At 32.3% G+C, this 24,057-nt stretch overlaps 3 protein-coding genes across 3 annotated transcripts; 1 reads left to right on the top strand and 2 right to left on the bottom strand.

The window, feature by feature from the left end:
- Nucleotides 1-1,612: 1,612 nt before the first annotated feature.
- On the bottom strand, nucleotides 1,613-4,213 carry LOC131647078 (putative glucose-6-phosphate 1-epimerase). The gene is made up of 8 exons (XM_058916991.1): nucleotides 3,502-4,213; nucleotides 3,343-3,417; nucleotides 3,211-3,267; nucleotides 2,937-3,097; nucleotides 2,669-2,803; nucleotides 2,469-2,571; nucleotides 2,250-2,349; nucleotides 1,613-2,132 (listed from the first exon to the last, which is right to left on the bottom strand). The coding sequence occupies exons 1-8, from the start codon at nucleotides 3,613-3,615 to the stop codon at nucleotides 1,963-1,965; spliced, it is 915 nt and encodes a 304-aa protein (XP_058772974.1). The 5' UTR covers nucleotides 3,616-4,213; the 3' UTR covers nucleotides 1,613-1,962.
- A 1,666-nt stretch (nucleotides 4,214-5,879) lies between these two features.
- Nucleotides 5,880-13,283, bottom strand: LOC131652483 (hydroxyproline O-galactosyltransferase HPGT1-like). The gene is made up of 12 exons (XM_058922341.1): nucleotides 12,874-13,283; nucleotides 12,728-12,791; nucleotides 12,114-12,163; nucleotides 11,806-11,999; nucleotides 11,175-11,238; nucleotides 11,017-11,089; nucleotides 9,871-9,994; nucleotides 8,549-8,636; nucleotides 8,400-8,450; nucleotides 7,469-7,540; nucleotides 7,253-7,365; nucleotides 5,880-6,635 (listed from the first exon to the last, which is right to left on the bottom strand). Exons 1-12 carry the CDS (start codon nucleotides 12,984-12,986, stop codon nucleotides 6,613-6,615), a joined length of 1,029 nt encoding a protein of 342 aa, XP_058778324.1. The 5' UTR covers nucleotides 12,987-13,283; the 3' UTR covers nucleotides 5,880-6,612.
- Nucleotides 13,284-20,203: 6,920 nt separating this feature from the next.
- Nucleotides 20,204-23,617, top strand: LOC131652482 (V-type proton ATPase subunit E-like). Its single transcript, XM_058922340.1, has 6 exons — nucleotides 20,204-20,447; nucleotides 20,630-20,730; nucleotides 21,333-21,489; nucleotides 22,206-22,402; nucleotides 22,686-22,785; nucleotides 23,266-23,617. The coding sequence occupies exons 1-6, from the start codon at nucleotides 20,346-20,348 to the stop codon at nucleotides 23,299-23,301; spliced, it is 693 nt and encodes a 230-aa protein (XP_058778323.1). The 5' UTR covers nucleotides 20,204-20,345; the 3' UTR covers nucleotides 23,302-23,617.
- Nucleotides 23,618-24,057: the final 440 nt, after the last annotated feature.

The raw sequence follows: 24,057 nt of genomic DNA, 5'->3' as shown, positions 1-24,057 counted from the left end.
TGAAAAATGAGTTTAAGATGTCTCACCTAGGGAAGTTAGTTTACTTCCTAGAAATGGAGTTTCTGAATACAATACAAAAGGTGGAGTTTTCTTGCACTAGAATAAATATACATGAATACAATACAAAAGGTGGAGTTTTCTTGCACTAGAATAAATATACATAAGACATTTTGAAGAAATTCAAAATGAGCAATTCTAATTCTAAAAACATGAACTAAACTCATTAAGGAAACAAATGATAAACTATGATAAACTTGTAGATGGAACTCTATACAAGCAAATCATTGGCTAAAAAAGGTATATATATAATACGAGACCAGACAGTTGTCAAAGTGTTTGCTTGGAAATCAACGGTCACCTACTTGCAGCCAAAAGAATTATAAGGTGCATCAGAGGTACTCCAAATTATGGTGTTTTCATGTCAAAGCAACAAAAAAACACTAGCAAGAAGGCAATAGCATATGGCTACTCTGATTAAGATTGGGAAGAAGATCAAGATGACAAAAAAATGATACTTGTTCATGATTGGAGCACCTCCTATCTCATAGAGCTTGAAGAAGCAAGGGATAATGGTCATATGCATCCTGTCAAGCAGCTTATATGCATCCTGTCAAGCGCTTTGGATAGAAATGTTATTGAAAGATTTAAAGATCCGCGAAGCTTGAAGCTGTGCAGATTAAACTGTTGGGTGATAACAAATAAAAAATTGATTTGGATTATCATCCAATGAGCCATGGTAAGAGTAAACACATTAAAAGAAAGTATCACTTCTTGAGAGACCAAATGAACAAGAACAAGTTAGAAGTCAAGTATTACAAAATTGAATTGCAACTTGTAGACATATTTACTAAGCCATTAAAGAGAGTAACATTTAACTACGTAAAAGAGATGATAGAAATGAGAAAACTAATTTATAAGAATTAGGAGGAGTAATATGAATGTAATTCGTAAGAGGGGGTATGTTACTTTTGTTGCAAACCTTACTTGCAACACAAGTAAACTAAAAGAGTTAGGTTTAACTTAAGTGTGTATATAAAGGCCCCTAATGCAATTCAATTGACATTAATTCGATTGAAATCACTTCTCACCCAATTCAATTTATATTTTTTTTAATTTGTCCTTCTTTCTTCATTTCCTTTCTTTATCTTGCATTGCGAGTTATCTTTATTTCCTTTCTTTATCTTGCATCGCAAGTTATCTCAACATTTTTATCATCGTTTGTATTTTTGTATTTACTCTTTTTAGTAGTAATTATTTTCTACTAGCAACATTCAATTTACTTTTAACTACACTTAACTTTACAAAACTAATTTATTTAAAATTCATTTTTGACAGGACTCAATAAAAACACACAATATCTTCCATTTTCTTTGACAAGCAAGCTCAATATTTTTGGCAGCTGATTTACTCTTAACAGAAGAAACTTTCATATGTTTTATGCCCCACATTACAATTTATACGCTTTCACATAGACAAAAGCATAGTTGATATGGTTGATTAAATTTTGATTATTTAACCATGATCAAATCAAATTCCTACTATTGTATCTCTTGATGACAATTGATTCATAAGGTACTTCTCAATCAATATAATCTACTAAAGAAGAATGAGATAACAAAACAGAAGAGTATCTTTTTTTCTATCCTTTTTTCTGAAGTTAACTGCAACAATTTCATATGTTCATGAGTTGAATGTTTACATTAAATTGCAAAGTATACATAAAGAAAAAGAAAAAATATCTTCATATTCATAATATTTCTTAAGCTAACTGCATCAATCTCATGCACATTACTTATATGTATATACTAGAAAAGTTGTTGATCTAGAACAACAGCACATGTATCTCTTCTTACTGATATTGCTCAAGATTTTTAGGCTGCACAAATTCTGCTAAAACAATAACCAATGCTTGCTGGTTTCTTTTTGTTAGTATTTTCTTTCAAACTACACACTGAAGTCAAGTCATGTAGAAAGGACAACCGAGAGCTCCAAGCGGCCGGTCCATTCTTCTCCCGGTTTTAAGGTTATCGGATTTCCAACTGCTGCGCCATCCACGCAGAGCATGTGCTTGTACTCTTCGTCTCCGAAATCTGCTATCGCCTTGGATTTTTTCTCCCAAGGATTCCAAACAACTATCAATGTCAAAATTGAAATAAATGGCTAGTTTAGTTATGTTGTTTGTATAATGCCATAGTGCTTAGATTTTGAGTTAAAAGTTTTGTTAATTGCTGCTAACAATGGACACTTACCAACATCTGGAAGACCTTCCTTTCGTATCACGAACGTTCGCTTCTTTTCGTGATCTAGAACAGCTACCATATTGGAGGAATCAAGATAAACTCGATCCACCTAACGCATATGGGAAAGTAAGACCTTAGCATGTTGATAAAATTTCAAGACTTGCAGAGTAATTGAACTCGATAAATATAAAGATTGACTTGAACGAAAATCATAATCGATTTCTTTACCTCAGATTCAAATGTCAAAGCATCTCCTTGTTCTGTGAAGCGTTCCTTCTGGTACAAGTTATCGAGGTAGTCAAGAGTTTCCAACCCTTCTAACCTCACTTCACTGTCAATAATCAGCACGGGTTAAGGTTTACTTATAAGCTAATTCAATGATTTGCAGCGCGATATAATTTTTGGAAATGATGGGTTAGAACACAGACCTGATATCAGAGATGGATAAATATGTATGAAATGCAAAGGAGAAACTGAAAGGCTTGCCATTGACATTCCTGATGCGAGATATCAGGTTCAGACGGCCGTCTGCTGCCAAACAGACCTTTAGGCGAAACTCGAAGCTGAATAAAATAACATAGACCAACAATTTATAAAATAATTTTCATTCAACAATCTCAAAATAATTTTCATGCGACAATAATATTGATTCGGATGTTAGTAACGTTTAGAAGATAAAGGCCGCATCGCATGTACCTATGTGGCCATATTTTCATATCATCTTCCGATGGTTTGAGCAGCAAGTCAATGCAAACTTTTCCATTGGAATCAACCGAAAGCGGCGGAGGATTTTGATCAATAACCCATAACTTGTTTCTTGCAAATCCATGTTGCTCTAGTGTTCCACGGTTTCCAAACTACAAAAATCACACCAACCTTAATTATCTATCTATCTATCGATCGATCTATCTATATAGTGATTTATGTGATTCAGGTGTTAATAAACAGTACTAGTATCGGTAAAAATTACCTGTGGAAAACAGATTGGGATTCCTCCTCGAACCGGTTTGGGAGGACTAAAGATTGCCTGATAAAAAATTGTTACATTTTATATACAAAAATTGTTGAGAAATCAAATTGAAAAAACCTGATCTTGATCTACCTTAGTACTAGAGAACAATAACTCTTCGCCGCGTTCGGTTTTCCACGAAAGAACTTGCCCTCCGTGCAAGCTAACCTGAAAGAATCACACACAACACAACGCTAGCATCATCAATCAAATTCAAAACTTGAAAAACTGAAAGAGTTAAGAGAATGTAACCGTTGCCGAAGCTCCTCGAGGGTTTCGAAGAACAACATGGCCTATTCCATTCTTGTCCTTGGTAACTTCAACTAATTTTCTGTTATGATCACTTTCACCTCCAGAATGATTCATCTCCACCAAAAACCTTCTTTGAGAGCAACAATTCAAAGAAACAAGAAACAAGAAACCGTTTTTTTCCCTCTCTTTGTAACTAATAGTGGACACTTTATAAGACTTTAAAGAAAACAAACTTTGACGTGACGGAAACGGTTCAGCAGATGAAAAATCACGAGGTTCCTATGAGAACTTTCTTGTGACAAACCGAGTTTTTTTTTTTTTTTCAGTTATTATTGAAAATTGAATTGAAAAGGAATGAAATAAGGTTGATACTTGATAGTTACAAGTCAAGAGTGAAGATCGTATATTGAGGATAAAATGGAGTCTTGTCGAGGTAACAAATCATGTTATATTTAATGTTAAAAATCAGAATTATTGAGCCTCAGAGAAATCAAATCTGTGTTAAATTTTAGAATTGAATGGTTTTTGAAATTTCAAGGTCTATGGTGGAATCTAATATGAACATGTGACTCAAGAATAACGGTTAAGGTTTAAATGATTGAAAAGTTAGTGGATTTTTGGACCTTTGATTTTAGGTCAATAAGGTAGGGACTGGGAGGTAGAATAGATAGATAAGATGATATGCAATTAATTGGAAAATAAACGGTGATGGAATAAACTTCATTTTTTTTAATAAAAATTATATAAGAGGAGGGATCAAATTACACCCGAAGAGTTACACCACGAGTTACACTCGTTCAATAACTACATTTTAAATTAATATTTTTTAAATTCAACCGTTGGATTGAAACATAATATCATATAGATCATACCTATAAAGTTTGAGCTTAATCTATAATGATTTACTATACGATCAAGATATCCAAAGATTAACGTCAAAATGAGCTTTCATATAACGTTAATTTTGATGTAATTCAATGACATAGTAAATCATTATAGATTAAGCTCAAACTTTATAGGTATGATCTATATGATATTATGTTTCAATCCAACGGTTGAATTTAAAAAATATTAATTCAAAATGTTGTTATTGAATGAGTGTAACTCGTGGTGTAACTCTTCGGGTGTAATTTGATCCCTCCTCATTATATAAATGAAATGAAAAAAAAAAAAAGTAAAAATATACGTAATCTTCATGATGTAGGTTTGGAGTTATTAGAAAAAGATAGCTATATACATAGCGTGGTGATGATGATATTGATACCTTATCCTTCATAATAGTCGGTGGGTGCAGTTAATATGTCAACAAACATAGTGAATGAGATTAGTGAAATTATAAAAACCATTTTATTGATATGATTGCATAATTTTTAAACCAAAATATGTATTCAGAGTGCAGATAACCCGACAGCGCCGGCCATTTTAGAGAAAGATTCTGTGATATTATTATTATATTTATGGGCTAAATTAGTTCTAACTAGAATGTTTAGTGGTCAAACTATATAATATAGCATAATTGAATAATTAATTTAATAACACTTGTGCATAAGAAAAAGAAAAGAAAAAATAAAGATATTACAACTTACAAGACGTATAATTAAAAAGAATTGTTTTTGTTAGAACCTGAAATAGTAGTTTTGTTGTTGTAGGAAATCATGTTCTTACAAATAGCTTTAGGGGAATTTCCCGGAAGCTGCTTCCAACAACTTTTGGTATTATAATTTGCGATGGAATTAATTTTTCTTGACTTGTGATATAAAAATCAGGGCGTACAAATTTTGAATTCTACTAGTGGATTTTTTATTCTCGTTTACTTGCTATTAAGAATGAAGATGGCAACCATGATCCAACAAAAAAATGATAACAAGATTGCTGATTTTTTTGTTTTGTTTGGTGTTTCAACTTCATATACAAAATTTTCTATTTTAAGTATCATCTTTAAAAAACTATCCACTTTGATGTAGAGAAAGGGAGCGCGATAACGTTGATTCGAGTTTTTTGAACCTACCAAAACATTCACAAAAATTGCAACGCACTCTTGTCAGTTTTGTGATATTGCAACTCATTTTTACTTTTTGTGATACAAATGTGTGACTTAGAAATTTCAAATTATTGTTTAAAATAGAGGTTGAACAATACATAAGTGAGATAACTCATAAATCTAATAAGTAGCTTTAAATTTTTGGTGAATACATCTTTCAAGTTCACTTGAGTGGTTAATCTTACCCTATTAGTAAGGAAAAAATAACATTTTGAAACCGTGATATTTACTTGTAAATAAAGCTTTGGGACTCTTCTAAAATGAACATTCACTTGAAAAAGTCTAAACTCACTTTAGAGACTTGAAATAAGTGATATTGATCATTAATGAATAAATTTTTAGTTGATACTCTATGCACATTTATAATTGATACCGCGTGTAAACAACTTCAACAATAAAAAAAGCAACTTCATCTGATATTATTGCTCCATCTAATGATATGTTCCATGTTAGCCAAAGAAGGAAAAACATGAACCAAACAGAGGACTGAAGTTACCTCAATAGAAAAGGGTTTAAGGAGGTTGCGGGCTCAATATTCCGCTGCTAATCAATTCTCTTTGGCCCTAACAAAGTAATCACTAATATTTTTTTACTAAAAAAAAGGGAGTTGATCACACCCTACAGCATAGATTGCTATCTAATCTAAGAATGGCCAATCTACAATCAATAATGAATTCAACGGAAATCTTGACTGTGATAATAACTTTTTTTTCAAGTTCCTATAACAATTACTCAAATAGTCCCCCACGAGAAAAATGTGTGTTTAACGGGTGAGAGCAATTTATATTACATAATTCAATGGGGAAGGATCAATTTCTCAAAATCAGATAACAATAATGTCAATTTCTTAATAACTTTGAACAATCCCAAAAATTATGACTATCTAACTATCTATTGTCACAGAGGCAGAGCTCATAACCAACCGTTCCCGGCCTTCAACTCAAAGAATCAATGTCCTGTTGCACAATCATATGAGGAAAATCATCTGAAGCAAAAAGCATGGTTGAAGTAACAGGTTTCTGTTTCCTATACATCCTTTGTATGTCACTCAAATTGTCAGTGACAAGTTGTCATACCGCTGCACAAATTGATCCTGAAAGATGGGAAGAAAACATTTAAGTAATATCAATTTTAATTGATTTCAATGGAACAGTGAAAACGGCCAAAATTCATCAGCAGTTGTTTAATAGTGATCCTGTTAGCCTTCACTTAATAAATCTGAAGTTGTTGAAAACAATCTAGTCTAAAAAGTCTAATTGCAAATTTGCAGTAGTAGTTATATCCCAATAAAAACAAGGACATGCCTAATTTTGTTTTTCTGGTACAATTTTCTACAAGGACGTGTCTATTTTGAGCAAAGATTTTCATTTTTAGTTTTTATTAAAGAGTAAAAAATGCAATTATATTTTTATTACTTGTATTAAAAATAGCATTTTCCAGTTTTATATAAACTTTTTAAAACAAAATAAATAAATAAAAACAAGATGACACTTATATCATTAATGAAAATACAAAACAAAACAAAACAGAAAATACTTTCTGATATCAAGATGACACTTCTATACTTAATTAGTTTCTCTTTTGCTACCATAAAAATATAAAAATATCAAATGTTGTAAAACTTTAAATTGAACGGATAAGGAATTAACACCTAGCCATATGAATTCCAATCATGTGTATGTGTCTGTGAGAGGATAGAAAGAAAGAGACCTGCGGACCAGGATGAGCAGCAAAACTTATTTTCATCAAGGTATGTCACATCCAGCCCGATAAACCATGATCCGGTGCTTACATCATCATGTGCATATGTACGGAGAATAAATCTGCCGAGAAAACATATAATTTTACGACCATTTTGAACACTCAAAATTTTGAACACTCAAAATTCTGAAAACAAATAGAAAAAAAATTAAGGGAATACTGTACCTGTTTATTGAAATAAACTGAGCCAATGCTTTTGAAATGACATAGACCTCCCCTGAAGCATGTTGAAAGTACCTATAGATATCAGACAAACGCTTATATATGAATGTTACCACAGAAAAGCCAGATATAGAGAAGCAAAATTATGGATTTGGATAGTAATTTTAGAGTGTAAGAAAAAGAAAAGCAAAAAATGGACCAATATTTAGGAAAACTGTTAGAAAGGCAATTCTATTTAACTGATGTATATGCCATCATGTGTTCATAGTTTTCAAAACGATGATGTATATGACATCATGTGTTCATAGTTTTCAAAATGACATTCTATACAGTGTCATTTTGAAAACTATGAACATGTGATACAATAGTTTCAGTGGACATTGTCATTGCTTCACATTTGTTCAGAATAATCCAATTTATTACTTATCATTTTCATCAAAACTCTATTACTGCTTTAGCTTATCAAGAAACATCTTTTGATAGGGTATTATATTCAAATTATCAGTAGATTGAGTGATATTTCTGAGATGAATTTTAAAATGATGGGGTCACATAGACCGGTGGTAAATAAAAACTAATTTGGAAATTCTTCTTAAATCAAGAAATACTGTCAGTAGTATCCTAGAAAATGACAGTCTTACTCTTGGCTTTAATACCAACATTCTACGATAAATAAAATACTGCTAAGTGCTAACTAGAGTCGCCAATAAAGACTTATTTTCAAAAACTTAACAAGTGCCCTCTGTTAGTAATTTTCAGGAGGAGGGAAAAAGGGTTCTTGGTAGTTAGTGTCTTCAAGACACTGGCTGGTTAAGTAATAAAACATTGGAAAGTTTTTCTTGAAAACCCAGGTATTCAAAAGATACACTTCATTAACCAATGTTCTTGGTATTTGCCAGAAAAAAAAATGAACAATTGAGTATGTATTACTCACGATTTTCCATCGCCAAATTTCCACCAGTCTGGCTCATACCATTTATGTGTCCTATAAGATTTGGACAAAATGAGAAAATGAAAATTTAATACAAGATAAACTATTTTCATATGCCCAATGAAACATTGAAGCGTTTTGATAAGACTCACGGTTCTGAGAAAACTTCGCCCGATTTCATACAACCAACATATACACGGGGTTTATCCAAATGAGAAGTTAGCACTCCTCCAAATGCATCTGTAGAATAAATTCATACAATCAGTGTCACAGGAAAGATCCATCTGATTCCAATATGACATCAGCAAACAGTAACAATGTTTAGAAACAGTTCAAGTAAAGCCTATGTCATAACTCTCTTTGCAAACTAAAGGGCTTATAAATTATCCTTCCGAAAAATGATATCAACCTAGTTGGATCCCAAGTGGGCAAGCATATTTCATTTTCCGGTTTCGCTAAATACCTGATAGAAATTTGAAGATACTGAGTCAACAATTAAACAAATAAATTGTCTTAACATTGACAGTGGAGTTTTCATAGTCAGCATGTTGGCCAGGTGGGCAAGCCTCCTGCTTTGGCAAGGACCAAGGTTAATGAATCAAATTGAGATTGGTATAGAATTTGGGATGGTAAACTTAGACAGAAAATTTTGTACTTAGAAAGGTTTGCACTCTCTGGCTTTAATATATAGCTTTAAGCTTGATAAGAGCATGATCTAACAACTGGCATAAAGGCCAAAATCACATTTTGGCGCTTAGATGATAAACTTAAGTTCACAAATTCAATCCAGTTGCAACTATAGAACAGGAGATCTCTGCATCCTCCTTGACATGGGAAATCTCCCCATTTTGAAGTAGTACTATTGCTGATTGAAATACTTCTTCAATCAAACAACCATAAATGTAAGCATTAAAACCACTCATTCTTTTCTTTTACCTCTTGTTCATGTAAATGCCTCAAAAGCCGGATATAATTTTATTTAACAGGTGGTGTCACTACCTAGATTCTGAAACACACCTAAAAATCCTACGAAAGAAAATTGTTAATCTGAAGTTGCATGTGCATAATGACAATGTCACACAGCAAACCATAGCAGTCCACTGAATTAACAACTAGAACCATACAAAGACTTGTATATATGAACCCTGCCACAGATAATCTTCTTGACAAATATTCCAACTGGCTTTAATCAAATGCCTTCTGAATTTTTACAATTTTCTAGGAATTCAATAAATTTAGCCAAGTTTGGGGGAGGGGCCTGTCAAAAAATTCTCTCGTCTGTGAATTATCAGTACCAATAATTTCCCCGGTATAATTTTAACTAATGGTATGTTCTGCAGTCTCCGAAGTTAGTTGCAAACTGTGGAATATAGTATATGATTTCTTCTAATTCGTAAATTCCTTTGCATGCAGAAACAAACCTTATGTTCATATCTAACTTGAGATGCTTTATAATGAATTAAGGACCACATACCAAGATTAACATAGACATCATCATTGACCTTAGCATAAAATTCAGCATCCCAGTTGTCCACAGCATAAATGAAGAAGGACTTTGTCTTTTTTGCACTCTCTTCAACTGCCTCCACTTGATCGTCCTGTGAAGAAAATAATAGAGTTAATAATGTTAGGGAATTAAATTGTAATAGAACTCAAAAGAACTAAAAAAAAAACTTAATTATATTATAACTGAATTGATGGAAATCAGGGATAAATAAACTCCAATGTACAAACAGTGGGAGCAACTTAACCGATTATGGATGATGTAAACTCCTTACAGTTACAGCAATGAAGAAAAATAGAAAATATAGAGACCTATTGCTACCCCTTTCCTGAGGAAGAAACATTTCTTCAGTCCGTCTTGCCTGCCCACTTCCTTCAAAAGCAAGACACCCTCATTCAGTTACTGTCTACTAGACTACCAGTACTCCCCATATATCCCTCTCGCTCCTCATTCTGCATGATCCTCGCCTCCTCCTCTCCCCTCACATGATGCCTTCTCGCAGTTATTTCCCACTCCACACTTTTTTTCCTTCTCACCCTCATTTCATGTTTCCTTCCTCATAGGCCAGTAGGGCCTTCTGTTTGGGTCTACTCCCTGCCCCACCTATTCCTTCAGTTCCTTCCTTCCCTTGCCTCCTATTTACTTGTGTGATGGACCTACCAGCTCCTTGCATATGTTAAATTATGTGTATAAAATCCCATGTCATGCATCCAAATATCAACCAGTCCAGAAACAAGGGGGAAGAACAACTGTTGGCTAAATAAGGTCAAATACATGAATCAAAACTACAATACCACATTTTGTCTTGGATCATATCTAATAATAGACAGTATAAATCCAAAAGTCAATGGTTTAACGAACATTTTCCTGGTTTTTCCTTCATCTCAAACTATTGGGCTGTTCTATAGCCAGTCTACCCTCATTTCCTTACCGTTGCTTCTATGCTACGGGCCTTCACTGAAAAACATAAGTTTGAAATCCGTACTTCTATTACACCAAGACTTTTTTACAATGAAAAGTATCTTTAATGCATGTATTATCCATGGGAGAATTTATTATATTTTACCACCTATAAAAAAAAATTGCATAAAACTATTATTATAGAAGTCAACATACAAGAATGATGAAGTCATTGGTCTGACTATTTTCTCTTTCAATCTCTTTGTCCAAACTGTCTCCACGGTTTGCACTGTATAGAAAGAATTGCCAATCAAATAAAAAAACTAAGAAGCCATTCACTTGATAAATTTTAATTTGAAGCTTCAAAATTATACCTTCTTCCTATTACAAATCTCACAATGATGCCTTTCTGATCTGCGAGGTTTTTTATAGATGCGCCTGCAGATAGCGCAGCAAGGTGTTCAAATAAGGTTTATACAAAAAGACTAAAACACAGAAGCTAGATTTTATATTGTAGAATTTCAAAGAACCACTAACTGTGTAATTTTTTGAACATATGACTAATCATACTGGCATTTATAAACCAAAATAAATTATAAAGCACAAAAACTTATAAACCAAAATAAACTATAAGACGCAGAAATGAGTAACAAAGGTTGTTGGAGAATAGTGCATTGCTTGAAACTGAGAAGTGATCTACACCTAACTGTCAGTTGCCAAGTTCTGACTTTGTAGGAATGCATCCTAAGCCCGGTATAAACTTATAAGTCATATTTCATTCAGGTAAGAAATTGGAAATGATAAAACAGAAGAAAACCCAACCATCAGACAGTCATGATTATTCAATAGTAGCTATTAGCTAATAATTTCAGTAATCTGAAACAAAACTATAAAACTAAGCCTGCCCTAAAATCTTTATGCACATAACATGGCTTCCAATGAATAAAACTGAGATGATAAATGCAGTGGTCCAGCTAATTGAAACCAAGCAAATGAAAAATGTACCTGTCGGCATCCATGCCTTGCGGATTGCATCTCTGTTCTTTTTTCGACCAAAGGTTGTCATTACTCCAATAACTGAAAGTATCTTTTTTGTAGGCTGCTTCTCATTGTTTCCTGACGATTGCTTTGAAACAAAACCTTCCTTTCTAGCTACAGCTAACTCCATCTCTAGGGAAGACAACTTCTTTTGTTGTTCCCTAAAATTAAGGTTATGTTAACGACAGCTTTGGGTAAATGTCCAATGCAGCAGCCAAAATTGAACTTAGCAACCAAAATTAAATTGACAATACCAAACCTATGAGAAAAATTACCTGCAGGCTATGATTTTCAATGTATCATCAACAGATACGGCAGAATGACCCTGAAATCGGATGAACTATACTGCCTCATTGACATCCTATGACGATAACTTAAAATTAAAAAGAAATAAAAAACACAAGCAACTGAACTCAAGAATACATAAATTTTCTAAACATGATACACAGTTAACAAAAACCAAAGCACACCGTATTCAATATCAAAATTTTGATGCCAAAATCCATTTCTCAAAAGAAAATAAACCCGTGTCAATGTCAAAACACATACATATTTTCTATGCAATATATCAATACAATACAACCTACGAAGTGACAACACATACAAGAACAATGGACACAACATAACATTGATACTAATAGAAGTATCTGAATGTAACTATATATAACAGTGTCATGCTGAACATCAACAATAGTCGAACACCATATACGCTTTCAACATGAAGTCTCTGACGCTAATAGATTACGAACTATGTAAAAGTGTGTCCGTGTAATTACGTTTAATTTATTCATTTTTTTCAAATTATTACTTGTGTTAGTGTTAGTGTCGTATTCCGGTGTCCGTCATTCATAGATTACGACTGCTCCAATGAAGAAAACTAACATTATACCTGACCGGTTCTCTTTTCAAGCTGTTCGATTAAATACACCCTACTCTCCGCATCCTGCCAAAGCCTGCAAATGCCATAACATAAGATAAAGGTCAACAAAAATCCGAAACTGAAATCGACGATGATGAAGAACGAATAGAACTAACCGGCCTGCAACATATATAGTGGCCATGGTAGCAATCATGGCAAAGATGAGAGCGGAAACACGAGATCCAAAAGAGTTACCAGATAGCCGGTTTTGCGATCCCCGGCTACGCATTTCTTCTCCGATGAATAATGTGTCAGAACCGCTTCAAATTGATTTTCAGATCCGATGGGATACAGAGTTGTATGGAGCTGTGGATTATAGTTTGGAGTTAGAGGTATGATGAAGACGACGTTATAACCGTTTTTAATCAAGGTTCATGTAATCTACTTTTTCGGTTTTGATTTCAAGTTTCAACGAGGTCTCAAAGCTGAGATGAAGAGCCACATACATACATACATAAATAACGAGGGAAGGGAAGGGGAAATTATAAAACAAGATTCATCCATAGAAAAGAAGGTACTAAAAAACTCAGTGTGATCTAATGGTAAATTATATACCTCCCTTCTTTATTTATTATAAAAGAATTTTAGTTTTTTTTTTTTTATGTTAATTTGAATAATTAACATATTTTGTCTATATATAATCTAGATTTATATGTTACTATTCAATAAATTTTAAAACATTTTTTAAGAAGATAAATTTAAGACTTAGAAAGTAAAATTTTTAAAATTTTTTATGTTAATTGAATAATTAATATATTTGATCTAGATATAATTTAGATACATTTGTTATTGGATAAACTTAAAAAAATGAAATTTATTTATAATAAAAAATCGAGAGAAGTCTCGTTAAGTCAATTCCATTAATAATTATGCATGAACATCAAATAAACGGATGCGCATTCGAACCCGTGACATCTCACTTATTCATCTTTAAAATTGGTGAATTTCAATTATTAAACTACTTATAAAAAATAGAGAGAATATGTTAGAAGAGAAAGTAATGTGTTCGGCCTTAATAAATTTACATACCTCCCTTCTTTATTCAACTTGAATTAGATCTTAAATTTACAAACAATTACAACATAAATTTTAAGAAGTGTTTCCACGAAATTGAATGTTTTAGGGTAGCATTTACAAATATAATAATTTTTTATTACATCAAAAAATTATAAAATTAATTTTATTAATTACTTATGTGTTTTCCATCATAAATATAAATTAGTATAATATTTTAGAAATAGTATATATAATAATTTTTATCATAAAGCATAAATAAAAAAGGAAAATAATGTCATATTAAAAAAATTAATAATAATAATTATTTTAAAATATTTGTATTAAAATAATATTTATTTGAGTTGGTGGAGTACAGGTGTGCATGTTGGTTCAGGGTTCAATCTTGACCTGCGTCATTTATTTTTTTAGAACTTTTTAACCAATCTTGTAAATACTTCTTTCGACTTGTTGCAAATGAAGTTTTTGAGGTTGGCTTGAGATAATGAACCAAAGAATTCAAATCTTTAGTAATATCTCTCATTGATATAATGAGGTTTTAAAACTGATCGATTTAGAAAATGTTTGTTGAAGTAGTTCTCTTGAATTTAAATGAAAAGTCGTCAGACTCATAAACTTTTCATGATGTCCTTGCAGAAGTTCAGACCATTTTTAGTGTCATTTAATGATGACGATTGTACTAGTAAAGAAGTACATGCGTGCATGTTTCTTTGCAAGGGCGGGGAGACTCGGAGGCTTTAGTAGACTTATAACACAGTCTGACGGTGATGGCTTGCCCACGGCGGCGAGAAGCCCTATATAGTGATGTTTTGAGGTGATTTAGGAGACATGCTCATATGAGGTGAGAGGCTATGTTGATGACCAGTGATGCTTGGTAGAAAACATACAATCGATGGCAGTCGTGTGTTAAGATTGTAGTGAGTGATGTGCTCTTTAAGAAAAGGAATGATATGTTGATCAACCAACACAAGTGATGACCAACTCGAATACATTGAAGGAAAAGTTACTTGATATGTTATTTTCTCATAACAAGTTCACGGAAACTAAAACAATAATCATTGTATTCTCCCAATGCACACAAAAACTATATATGAAGCATGGGTGAGATGCAAATCCATGATGAGGAAATGGACAAACCACAATTTTTATGATCTCACACAGATAGACATCTTTAGAAATGGATTACAACAACTAGTTATTGCTAGATGTTATTTTTCAGGGTTGTTAGTGGGAATGGATTAAACATGTACTTGAACCTAGGATACATGGTTCGATTCCCACGAAAGGAAAAAACTCTAATAGTGAGGGAGTAGAGAAGATCATGAGGTGGCAGCACGGGGAGAGCCTTGCGAGGGGCCCGAGCTGTTACATTTTGGGCCTAGATCCACGATCCAGCCCAAAACATATACCAATGGCCAAGCGCTGGGGCATTATATAAACCCTCTCATTCAAGAGGGTCAGGTAACACAATTTCAAACCCTTGAAACACTAAAACGTATACGTGTTTCTACTTACTTGATCGTTGAAGTACCTTGCAGGTACAACCTCTTTCCTCTTCATCACCAGCACTGTGTAGACATCCCTGACCCATTTCTGGTTTTGATCAATAGGTCAGTAGAGTGGCGCCGTCTGTGGGAAACATTTGCTCTCTCGTCTTTTATTCCCATGCGAATATAGACCAAAGCAATATTTAACATCACATCATGGCCAGTCAACACGACAACCACGATGTTCATTCCACCATTCTTTCTCCCAAGCGCAAATCCAACATCGACTTCATCATTCCTTTCTTGGAGGAGATAATCTCTTCAAGAAGAGATGGCAAAACCGCCTCTCCCTCCCCAAATGATACACGCGACCTCGTCGTCCAAGATACATAAATGGGAAGGTCCAAGAAAGCCCAAGAAAGCGCTGCAAAACTATCTCAACGGATGTCCGTTCCCAATTACATCGACCCCCTTCTGGCCGCCTTGTTCGAAGCCATGAAAAAGACTAACTTTCTGATCCTCCAACAAAACGAGAGGATCAGGGCCCTAAAGAAAACATGCCCGTCAAGATCTCCCTCCTAGAGACACCTAAGACGTTCCATAAGTTCTTCTCTTCGGCCCTGAGAGTGCCGACATAACCGAGGAGAACTTGAGGTCCCCGATGCCAAGAAACGCGATCACAATTCTCCCTGACAGAATCATCTATCCTTGGCATCCAAGAAGAGTAGAGAGAATCCTCTAGCAGAAACCCGACGAACACCACCTAAGATCAATCAAGAAGTGCATCTCCTCGCGGGGATCGCAAACGCCGAGGATCCCTTGCTCACTCTCCCAATTCCAGCAACGAGGACGAATCGCGAGGCCCATTGTCCGTGGAGATCTTGGCCACCATACTACCCAAGGGGCTGTGAAGCCTCCCCCTTTGGGAACATACGACGGCACGACTGAGCCCGACGAGCATATAGAGAATATTGATGCTCTCCTCGACGGGTCCATCACATTCTGGAGACAGTTGGGGAGAACCTTTTCCCGACACTTCACAGCTTCTAGACGCCACCTTAAGTCAGAAGCATCACTAGAAGCCGTCATGCAAGGGAAAGATGAGTCCCTCCGGACATTCATCGAAAAATTCAATAAAGTCGTCCAGGTCTCCACGACGGACGATATGAAAAAATATTTTCTCGAACGCGGCCTGCGCCTGCGTAGTGATTGCGCTAAAGCTGTTGGCATAGAAACTCCCTTCTCTTCATCACCAACAATGTGCAGACGTCCCTGTCCTATTTCTGATTCTGATCAACAGATCAGTACAACTATGATATAATAATATTTAATAGATTTTGTTTATATATTTATATTTTATACATTATAAACTATAATATTTATTCTATCAATATAAATGTTATAAAGATTAATTGTTATGCACATGCAGTGTAAAATATTTTATGAGGTAAGTGCATCACAACCATTCACAAGTAATTTTTTATATGTGATTAAAGAACAAGTCAAAAATTTATAAAATTTTAACAACTATGATTCAGTGACGGTATAAACAAATTTTACATGTCAATGTATTTCAATTATATTCAATATTGTAATAGTGTTAGTAAGATTTAACTGAATTGATAAATAATAAATGCTAATATCCTTACACTATTTTGAACCTGAAATTTTGTAATTATGTATTTTTAATAATTATTATCAATATGTAATTGTCTACTTACTAAGAAAATTATGAGTGAAGGTCTATTTTAGTCCCTCACAAAAATTGCAGAGGTCAGATTAGTCTTTGAGAAAAAAAAGTCCTTATTAAATCCCTTATAAAATTTAACCGAGTCATGTTAGTTCCTCTACTAATATTTTTTTCAAACCGGTTTTTTTTCTAATTTTTGAATTGTGACTGGACTGCCAATGAAGACCCATTTTAGTCCCTCACAAAAAAAGAAGTCGAAATTAGTCCCTAAGAAAAAAGTCTCTATTTAATCCCTTACAAAATTTAACTGAGCCATTTTTTTCAAATGATTTTTTTCCTATTTTTAAATCGTGATTGGACTTGACAAGATAGATCTGCTTTCAGAAATTGAGTACGAGTCAGAGGTTATGTTCCTTTGCACATGATCTTCAGAGTTTGAGTTTTCACTAGAAGTTGGATTACCTAATATACCTAATTGTTCAATTAAATACTTTGTTATCATCAAAACCTAAGGAATATAGTATAAACCAATTTTTTTCAACGTATCATGTGTATTATTTTCGCTACAAGTATTATTTACAAAAGTAAGAAATTAGCCTAAATAAGCTTAGCAGCAGAAGTAAACCTTCATAAAAGATCATTAACAATAGAAACAATAACAACACCTAATACACAAAAATACATAACAATAAAAATCATAGTCACCCACCTATAAGCCTGATAATAAACCCAACAAAAAAAGAACATCGTGGTATTGCGATGATTTATCTACAATCCCTTCACAAATAATTTCAAATCAACAGTCGTAAAATAGGAGTCCAGTCACGGTTTAAAAATAAGAAAAAATCGTTTGAAAAAAATATTAAAAGAGGGACTAACATGACTCAGTTAAATTTTGTAAGGAATTAAATAGAGATTTTTTTTCCTCAGAGACTAATTTGGAATCTCCTTTTTTTTGTGAGAGACTAAAGTGGGTCTTCAGTGCCAGTCCAGTCATGATTCAAAAGTAAGAAAAAAACCAGTTTGCAAAAAATATTAGTCGAGGGACTAATATGACTCTGTTGAATTTTGTAAGAGATTTAATAGGGACTTTTTTTTTCTCAGGGTCTAATCTGGCCTCTGCAATTTTTGTGAGGGACTAAAATGGACCTTCACTCAAAAATTATTATATTAGTAATATTTTTCTTTTAATTAATACATATTTTGCATATAAAAGTGATATATTAAAATTTAAATATAATTTAATTGATATACATTTTTTAAATACATTTATTCAATTTGGTCAAAAATATAGATGTTTATATATATTATTTTTTAACAAATTATTAATAAAATTATTTCAATAAATTATTTTTTAATAAAAAGATTATTATGATCATTTTAAATGATTGTTAATTTACATTTAAAATAGTATTTAATTTTTAAAAATTAACTTTAGTAATTAAACATTAATAACAAAAAACATAATTTAAAATAATTTTTATTTTAAGATACAATATTTTTTAAGAAAATAATAATAATTTTAGTTTAAAAAAATTATTTCAATAAAAATGAATTTAAAAATATACTTAAAAATGCGTGTTATTGGATAAACACAATCACTTATCATTAACTTTAATTTATATGATTCAAAATATTATTATATTAATATATAATATTATTGAATTTTAATATATGGTATAAGCGTATTATTACTATTATTATTATTATTATTATTATTATTATTATTATTATATTTTGTAAATTTTTTTATTATTTTATAAAACTCAAAGGTTCTAGAAATATCAACTAAAAAGAATGAATTTACAAATATGCCAACTTGGTTTTTAAAATAACAATAATAAATTATGAATTTACAAATATTAAAAATTTATTTATATTAATACATAAATACGCTTATACTCACTAAAAAACATGTATTTAATTTAAACAAAATCATTATATTTATCGATTTAGTATTTTCCATTAATATATTTATTTTAACATCTTAAAATAATAATTTTTGAATGACCTTAAAATATTATCATTTTATTTTATGCGAGAATGAATAAATAATAAAATAGATGATGCATTGACGATGTAAATATAATATTAACCAATGACGATCGTGTATCTCATCAAGTGAGACTAAATTTTTTAAAGTACTTATGTGATAAGACATAATATATATTTTTATTGTATGACAGTGTAAAACTCTTTTCTGTCGTTAGTGTATATCCATTTGCATATTCTTTAAACTTTAAATAAATAAAATTTAAAATAAATTATTAACACAAAAGAAAATAGTTTGATATTTTTAAATGTTTTAATATACATTAATATATATCATTATATATATATATATATTTATAAATTTACATGAATTTTTTATAGGTAGTAATATTTAGAGATATAAATATATAATATATAGAAATTTCATATTTATATAAAATGTATTTTTGTACATAATTTTTTAACCATATTATATCATTAATTTAGAAATTTCAATCTGACGAAATACAAGTCATTGATTCACATTATGAAATTAATTTCATTATCACTCCTTTTCTCAAATTTCTTTCTCTCATTTAATAATTTCATAATAAACATATAAATCTTTGCTATTTTGTTTTGAATTAAATATGTTTTTGGTTCCTATAAAATTACAAGTTTTGTTTTTAGTCCTTATAAAAACAAATGACATGTTTTGGTCCCTACAAAATTATTATGCACGTAGTTTTAATCTTAAACCAATATGTATTTTTGAATGATTCTTTTGGAGACATATTAAGAACGTTTTAAAAAGTTTCTTGAAAAAAAAAATTGATTTTTTAAGTCGAGATTTTCATTACTTCTCTCATTATATTTAAAAATTTTAAAAATTCATATTTAATTCATGTCATTCTAAAAAATTTTAAAATTTGATAAATAAATATTTTATAGTATTCTAAACATCTATAAAAAAATTATTCAAAAATTTAAAAATTAAAGGATAATTAAACAATTTTTAAAATTTTAAAAAATAGCAAAGGACTAAAAATGCATGAAAATTTTTTTAGAAGGACCATTTATTGAAGGAAAATTTTTTAGAGACTAAAATTAAATGTTAGTTTATTTATAGGGACAAAAAACTTATTTAATTTTTTTTTAATTTTTTTAATTTTTTCCTTCCACTACTTTCACTTTCTTTCCTTCTGTTTTATGTCATCATCCAAACAATGTAAAAATAAGAGATTAAAAAAAGCCGATTTTTTTAGTCACGCCAAGGTGTATAGTAAAACAGACTGGGCTGTCCCAATCATTTTTCTCATCCACAAACAAATCAAAGCACGATCGACGAAGCTCTCGTAAAACCTCCGAAGCAGTTTCCCTTTTCCCTCTCGATCTTCTCCGATTCGATCCCTCAATCTCCGTCAACATGAACGACGCAGATGTCTCCAAGCAAATCCAGCAGATGGTGAGGTTTATCCGCCAAGAAGCCGAGGAGAAAGCCAACGAGATCTCTGTTTCCGCCGAAGAAGTACACATCACTTCACTACTCCGATCCATTTAAGATTTTCACTATTACGTCACTGTTTTACTATAGATCGTTAATTTGTTACCTATTGATCGTGTTTTGCACATTTTTGATTGAATCGCTTTGAAATTGATTGAATCGATTTGAAATTGATGACTCAGTTCAGCTATGCTGTTTTGTTGTAGGAATTCAACATCGAGAAGTTGCAGTTGGTTGAGGCTGATAAGAAGAAGATCCGTCAAGAGTACGAACGCAAAGAGAAGCAAGTTGATGTTCGGAAGAAAATGTAACTACTCTATGCCTTGTACTTGATTTTGTTTTTTCATCTCTAAATTCATGTAACTCTTATGTCTGTTTTATCGGTTGTCATATACGTATGCAAATTTACATATTGAAATGGTTTATGGTGATGAATTCTCACTATAATTCTCAATTTTATTAAATTCAAAAGGTTTTCGTATAGTTCTTGATCCTTATGCATGATAGTGACACATATAGATTATAATCACTGTGATCTATACTCGTAGATCTTTGTCAAAGCTCAATAGACCACACAGTACTATTCGTATATTGCACAACTCACCAGATTGTTTTTCTAATTTCCAAAGTTTTGGTATTTATTTTAGAGTAAATATTGGTTTGTGTTGCATATTGCTAATTATTTGAATTTGATATTTTGTCAAGTATAATGATTGGAGAAATTCCTTTATTATAAGTGTGTGAGATTTAGAGTTTAATTTTGTTGAGGGGTTAGTTTTGTCGAGGTTTAGTTTAGTTTTGTTGAGGTATAGTTTTTTTCTTGTTCATATATTTTGTATTTGTTTTTCTAACTTGAAAAATGGTGATAGTTGAGATGGTTTTAATTGCATACACATTTGTTTGTTGCAGTGAGTACTCTATGCAGTTGAATGCTTCACGGCTAAAAGTTCTTCAAGCTCAAGATGATGTGGTTAATAAAATGAAAGAGGCTGCAGCCAAGGAACTCTTGAATGTGAGTGGTGATCCTGAAGTGTATGGAAGCCTCTTAAAAGATCTCATTATTCAGGTTGGTTAAAATTTTAATATTTCACTTGTAGTTGTACCCCTGATTTTTCCAAGTATATTTTCTATAGGAACCTATAATTTTATGAGAATATGTAATGAAGAATTCTCCTAATTACAAAATACATCTCCCTATACTCAAATACCACAATCCTTTCTCAAACGACGAGATAGGCTCATTCTCATCCTTTCTTATTATTTATATCTTTAACTATTCCTAACTAACTATAACCCCCTCAACTGACACACTTATCCCTTTATAAAGAATACACCTCTCTTTTTTGAAGTATGTAAGTAACCAATGCTAGTATTAGCATTTTTGTCGGATCTAATTCTGTTGTATCTGTGGTGTTACTGTATGTATACCTCATATGTTTTCAAATAAGCTTTTGCAATTATCTGTTGACAGGATGAACCAATGGCATTGCTTAAAAAATAGAACCTAACACAGTCCTCATCTGATGTGTTAAATGTCATGGGTTCTGTCCCTACCATCCTGTTTCCCTTCCCTTTTTTACTGGTCTACAAGGCCTTCTTAACTCTACTTGGAATGTCATTTTAGGGTTGCATCTAACAGGCCCCCCCACCCAACCTTCTTAGGCCACAGTTCAAACATTCACCCCTCCTCTCTAAGAAACATAAAAAATCTTATTCTATTTTATCTACTACTTACTTTGTGTATGTAAACCTGGAATTAAATATAAGGATTGTATTTTACAGAGTTTGCTGAGGCTGAAAGAACCTTCTGTTCTATTGAGGTGCCGGGAAGTGGACCTGCCTTTGGTAGAGGACGTGTTGGAGTCAGCTGCTCAAGAGTATGCTGAAAAGGCAAATCTTCATGTACCAGAGATCGTTGTTGATAAGGATGTCTATCTTCCACCTGCCCCCAACCATCACAATCCCCATGATCTCCACTGGTAATGTTGCAGTTGAAATTAAATCCAGAATCATCCATGACTAAAACTATCCATTATGTGGGATTTCTGGGTGGGGAATTGTTATGGAAGTGTCTAGCTCTGTGGGTCAAGGGCTTGCATGTAGTTCTCACTGGTCTAACTTGTATTCCTTTATTAGTTGTGATATTATCTTTAGGGTTACAAAAAGAACTTCAAGTTTCTAGTCTTAAGCATAACTAGGTTTTACTGTCTCTATAGATGATTAAGGATGTTTCCTGATATCGTATTATTTGTTATTCTTCAGCTCCGGAGGTGTGGTATTGGCTTCTCATGATGGAAAGATTGTGTTTGAAAATACTCTTGATGCACGTTTGGATGTATTGTTCCGTAACAAACTCCCAACGGTAAGTACTTTTTGCTATAAAATAGATTTTTTGCTTATTAAAATTTAGCATAGAGATTGTCTTGTACTTTGTATGGAAGTTTCATTTATTTGCAATATTAGTCAAAATATTACTGTCGCTGTGATAGAAAAATCTTACTTTTATTGATGATAGAAATGGAATATGACTACACCAAAAACAGTATAGTAAACTTACCAGAGAATGAGAAAGAAGTAAAGCATTTTAATTAGAACGGGTTTCCAAGAAATTTTGAGAGTCTTGGGTCTCTCTTAGAGGGTGTCAAAATGATTCTGCCACCCTTTACAAAATCAAATTCGTTTAAAATTACATTTGTCAAAATACTTGCATAAACCAACAAATAATTAGTTCTTTTTCTGATTGAATTGTGTTCTTGAGAAATTAACTATTGCATGACCTAGTCATTACTGATGCTACAATCTACAGGTTTATTGAAATTTTGTTTGTTGTTTCTTGCTACAGATCCGCAAGGAGCTCTTTGGGCAAGTTGCTGTTTGAAGAATTTGGTTGCATTGTTTTGTTTCACCTATAATAATATTTATAATTTAATGCAGAGATTGTTGTGAGCGGAAGATATGTTGTGCCATTGCTCTTGTAAACAAAGTACTATTGTCCTTTAGTTACTTCATTCTTTGTGTCCCTTGAAGTTATAGCGATAAATGTTGTTTGCTAAATAAAGGTTGCTTTAGCTTATTGCTGCTGGGCTGTTAGCCTCTCTGATGATGAAGTAGCAAATCTTTTGGACATTGCTGTCTTGATGTGATAGAATAACAACTATTCTCTTATTTATCATGATGTTTATCGTCCGAATAAATTAAGTGCATGTAAACTTAGCAAAAACTTTTTCTGGATTCACAATTCAGTCCAATATAAACTTTTGTTCACTTTCTCCTGCTACTAGCTTCTTTGACTATTCCTTATCATGTTCCTATCCAGATCTGTAGAATTCTATGCCTTAGTCCGTATGTTTGGAGCTGCACTAGTTGGAGGTGCTGTGGGAGATGAGTGAAAGGCAGAAACCAACACTCAACACTCACATAACATAATAAGTTTTACTCTTGTCGTGCAAGTCTAGCTTACATATGGTCATTCATTTTCGGATACTCACAATACTACTATCATTTGGGCATTTGCTCTGATCCTTTTTCTAATAGTTTGTTGTTGTTCCAAAAAAAATACTTAATTTGTTAACGTGCAACAGTAAAAGCAATTCTACACTGAGACTATAGTCACACTCATATTAATCCTCTTAAT

The sequence above is a fragment of the Vicia villosa genome, linkage group LG2 (genome assembly GCF_029867415.1).
Source record: "Vicia villosa cultivar HV-30 ecotype Madison, WI linkage group LG2, Vvil1.0, whole genome shotgun sequence".
In the NCBI taxonomy this organism is placed as follows: domain Eukaryota; kingdom Viridiplantae; phylum Streptophyta; class Magnoliopsida; order Fabales; family Fabaceae; genus Vicia; species Vicia villosa.
The sequence above is the reverse complement of the archived record's forward strand: the minus strand, read 5'-3'. Positions and strand labels throughout refer to the sequence as shown.